General features: G+C 34.1%; 1 protein-coding gene across 1 annotated transcript; it reads right to left on the bottom strand.

The window, feature by feature from the left end:
- Window positions 1–627: 627 nt before the first annotated feature.
- Window positions 628–4,634, bottom strand: LOC138317208 (sushi, nidogen and EGF-like domain-containing protein 1; the record flags this gene model as incomplete). Its single annotated transcript, XM_069258793.1, has 5 exons — window positions 628–819; window positions 1,189–1,281; window positions 2,119–2,127; window positions 3,664–3,945; window positions 4,527–4,634. Coding segments are annotated over 5 exons (684 nt in total), but the record flags the coding sequence as incomplete, so codon positions are not given.
- Between the last annotated feature and the right edge of the window lie 280 nt (window positions 4,635–4,914).

The raw sequence follows: 4,914 nt of genomic DNA, 5'->3' as shown, positions 1-4,914 counted from the left end.
TTTTGATGTGCCACTCATTCAGTCATTCAGAAATTTAATGGGCCTGGAAGGTACGTACTAGTATTCATGATTGACCACAAGACGCGTAGTCCGCCTTTGAGCCCCGGATATGTCCCCACTCCAACTACCGGCCATGTACCATGGGAAGAGTTAAGAGGACTTCAACTTGAATGCAGAATAAAATCCATAGCGCACTAAGGGACAAGCGGGAGTTTGTCCATCATCACTATTTCTTTGTTTTCATCATCTCTATACTTGCTGATGTAAATTCTGCAAAAGGCTTTGGAATATGTCAAGGCGTATTGCAATCTTGTGACGCATGTTTATATGTGGAGATTAGCGCTTTATCTATAGACAATTCTAACCACGATCTTAAACGTACGACAGGGGATTCACCATGTCAGTGATAATGGTTCATGCTGTCATGTGGATAATACATGTACAAGCAGATGCAGTAAGATTACAGTTAGTCAATTAATCCATTATTGGATATCCTGCTTATATGTCAACAATGCCTCATCAACAAATAAAAACAGAACAGAAATATTGAGCTATGTGAATGGTAAAATATTTATCAAGCTAGAAATTGTTTGCTTCATTTCAGTAGTACTTACACAATATGATCGTCTACATATTCATACCTGTTGTATAACTAGTGGTGATATTTCGGTATGGGAATTTTATGTCATATCCGTCGACACGAAAAAGGAACTTTCCTGGAACACCAACATTTGATTTGGTTACAAGGTTAACGATGTCATCGGACGGCGATCCTTCAATAGTGTAATTAGTCACACCATCTCCAGCGTTAAATCCAACCTGGCAATTGTAAATGTTTACTTACTTAAGCAATGATGTCATTTTTTTGTCGAATTTCATAAGAATATGATTGTATTTCTTTCTGTTTGTTATTTTTTGCAAACTGTGTGCCATTGATATATAAAAATTCATTATCCTAATCATTACGCAACGCCAATGTGTCTCTATGGTAAAGTCGGGCTTTTTGCGCCATTCTCGTCTTTTTCTTATTCGAAATGGTATAAACAATTGGCCAATCAGAAAGTCACATTTAGTTTGAAATCCAAGAAGGAAAACCCATTATCTACCGATAAAGTAAAATATTGTGAAAAGAAACCTTCGGGCTGGTGATTAGTTATTAGACTAAATACATATAAAAATCACGCTCACCCACGCGTTATCTGCCCAGTCTAACTTCAAGTAATGGAACATCACAAATGATTGTACACTATTCGTTGTAAGCACTACCTGGAAGGTATTTCTCTGCAAAATAGCATATAGTAAGTGCCAGAAACTTTAATATATGTACGTAACTAGTCAGTCGTTATTGTTCTATATATTTCGTCCATAAAGCTTTTCTTCAAATTTATCATATATATCATCTTGCACTTACTCTCTCTAACATCTCCTTTGGTACTGTCTCAATGTTGGCCCGTAACTGACCACTCGCCTTGTAAGGGTGTTGGTTACATCTCTTGGCCAAGACAAACAATGGTTTATAAAAATTGTTTGTTTTTGAGCCTGTTCAGCGTTCAGCATAAATGAAGTGGGACGACTGGTTCGCCTGTTGTCAGTATAATGTGATCGGGCATGTTCAGTGAGATAGATGTCCCCGACCGTTGATTGCACGTTGATGTAATATGCGTAAAAACAACAAGTGTTTACGGTATTAAGATAAAAGTTTATCCACATGGTTTATAATGTCTGCTCTGCTTCCAATATCCAATTGCATGTATGCGACAATATGTAAATACAGTTTCAACCAAAATAATTCAATCTATTATCAAAACAGGAAAAGAATCGTATTGAAAATGACTTAGTTCTAAGTAATGATAATGTATTGCTCTTGAAGAAACACATGCATAAACAATCCCAGGGAACAAAGGCATCTTTACGTCAAGCAATAAATAATACAGATAAGTCTCCATAAATAACATACGGCGGCGTATTGTACCAAGTTAGTACTTGTACGTACAAGTTAGTATCTTGTACTACAAGTAATTATCTTGTACGTACAAGATATATCAGTACGTATAAGTAGTACTTGTACACACTAGTATCAATAAGATTATCCTGTATACATTAGTATCTTGTACGTACAAGATATATCTACAATGTATCTTGTACGTACAAGTTAGTATTTTGTACGTACAATATATTTGTACGTACAACTTATTGTACGTACAAGATGATCTTGTACTACAAGTTAGTATCTTGTACTACAAGATGTAAATGTAAACTCTCGGTACTGTCACCATGGTATTGCATGAAGCTATACGTATATTACGTACCCTTTGCTGAAGCCAAAGGGAAAAAAGAATACCTTGCGACATGTTGTGGAGTTGTAATACTGTGATAAGTTTCCGAACATATATATGTAAATGTTTATAACAGAGTATTAACTATGATCATCATTTTGACAATAATTGATGTGTGTATATATGTCTAATAAACACAAAAACATATATGAAATAATTTGTTTTGCTTTTGTTGTCTGTGCAATCATTAAATCAATCGAATTAGGGCATAAAGCCTAAGATTGTTTTCGGAGGCAGTTAAATTATTTTCAATACTACTATTCTGAAGTAAAATAAATGCTCAAACTTTTCCAATAATGGCACAAGTGTGAAGTATTTAACTTTTATTACTGAAGAAAATTACGAATTTTGTTTGCTCCTCTTTTTAATAGATAAAACTTATCATTCATCGGAGATGAATCATATCCATTTTATCACTAAATGTATCTTATCTATAAAACAAGCGACTATACAGTTTTCTCGAAAGGAAACTATACAGTGTCAGTTTCAAAATAATGCAAGTGACTATACAGTTTCAAACTCATAATCCGGCTATTTCAAACTACGATTGGGAAAAAGATATTGTCCTCATTAATATATATTTATATTTTTAATATTGTCAAATAAGTTAATAAACCTGTGATCGTACTTGAAGCAATGCAAAGTAGGCCGACTATCTTTAATTACGAAAAATATCAGGCGGGTGACTCAATTCTGCGGTGATTTTTTTTAAATTTTGTAGTGGCCCTAATACGCCGCCGTATAATCACAATAAGTGTTTCCTCTAGTTTTTCTCTCCCAACACAAAAGATGTAATACATAAGTTATATTTTTTCGTGAAGTGGTTTCATAATAAAATCACATCTGGAAAGCACACAAATAAAATATGTTTTTATAATATACCCGAAACAACCTGCATTTTCGAAGATGTGTTGCATATTACCTGATGTCAAACTTGATTTTCTTCTCGATACAGACAATAAAAAGCAATATAGGTAATATTACACTACTGTCGTGAGCAAATGTGTTGAGTGGGCAAAGTGACATACTATCAAGCGAATTATGTGAGAATCTTCAGAACGAAACTCCAAGGTCTACTACTACCAAGCGAATTATGTGAGAATCTTCAGAACGAAACTCCAAGGTCTACTACCAAGCGAATTATGTGAGAATCTGCAGAACGAAACTACAAGGTAGGTTATTTAGGAAGTAAGAACGACCGAATGCATCACAGACGAAAACGATGAAAATAACTCATCTATTTAATACATATCGTTTAGGTGTTTTCAATAAAGAATGATAGTTACAGAAAATCACCAGCACAACACTGTTACTCAATAATGAATACCTCATCGTTAGGTCCTCCATGATAAGGTACTTTATTCCATGTAACCGTTAACACAGATGATGGATGGAAATTTCTCAGGTCCGGGAACGCTTGCTGTACTTCTGACTCTGCTCGGTTAAGGAGGTATGTAGTAGAACTCTGTTTGTACCAAATTTGTCCGTACCGTATGATGTCTACATCGGCCCAGAATGGAGCGATTTGTACATGGGTATTTGCTGAAATCACTGGAGGATGAGTCCAGGACAACGGAAATTTGAATGTAATATCTCCATTTGTGTTCACCTTAAAATGAGAAATAAAGAACTCACTTTAATGTTACAAAGTATCAAATTCCAATATAAGTGACCACCATATACGTAATGACAAAGATGGGTATATCTGGAGATTAATGAACAGGTCCGAAAGTAATAATGATGCAGCAAAACTTTCCAAGATTGTTTGTTTATTTGTACTTTTACGGTAATAATGTATAACTTGAAATAAATTAAATAAAAGAAGCCACATGAACTTCACAATGTCTGAAAATAAAATATTACTCTAAATTTTGCCTCTCACCGATTTACTCTTGTAAAAGGTCATTTAGTACGAACTATATATATGGTGAAGAAATATATTGGCAATAGAAATTGGGCTTTACCCTCAATGTCCTCATGTCAGCAAATGATACTTCCTTTTTTCACGCTTTTGACTTTGTTCCGCTGTAAATTCTTTAATGGGTTTTAGGCGAAGGCGGCATGTTTTGTACGGATCCTCTCATATTAACGTATCATAGTAGTTCACACTATGAAATTATTATGTGTTTTAAAAAGTTACATGAGGAAATGATAGGGACAGGCATGATTGAATTTATCACATATACTTACATAAGTCAAAGATTGTGTTGAGTTGTAATACGGAAAAGTAAAGTTAATTACTTCCGAATAGCCATCATCATTCCGGTAGAGCAACTGGTCATCTTCTGTTGATCGATTATTAAGATATTATTTTCATCTAATCACACGAATACAAACAACATAAGATGAAATGACAATTTTCATTGCATATACAACTAGGAAGTTACGTTTTTCAAACAGGAATCATTGACATAGAATGTAATTGAAGAAGTGTTCAATAGTGATTACTCATATATTGAATACTCTAAACCAATACATTTTTGCGTGATATATTTTATGTATTTATGGCACATTTATGTTCGGTGTCCGCGAAAATAAAAATATAATTTCACACATTAATGCTTAATATTTCATTACA

Source organism: Argopecten irradians, chromosome 1 (assembly GCF_041381155.1).
Source record: "Argopecten irradians isolate NY chromosome 1, Ai_NY, whole genome shotgun sequence".
Taxonomy (NCBI): Eukaryota; Metazoa; Mollusca; class Bivalvia; order Pectinida; family Pectinidae; genus Argopecten; species Argopecten irradians.
This window is presented reverse-complemented; position numbering and strand designations above follow the sequence as displayed.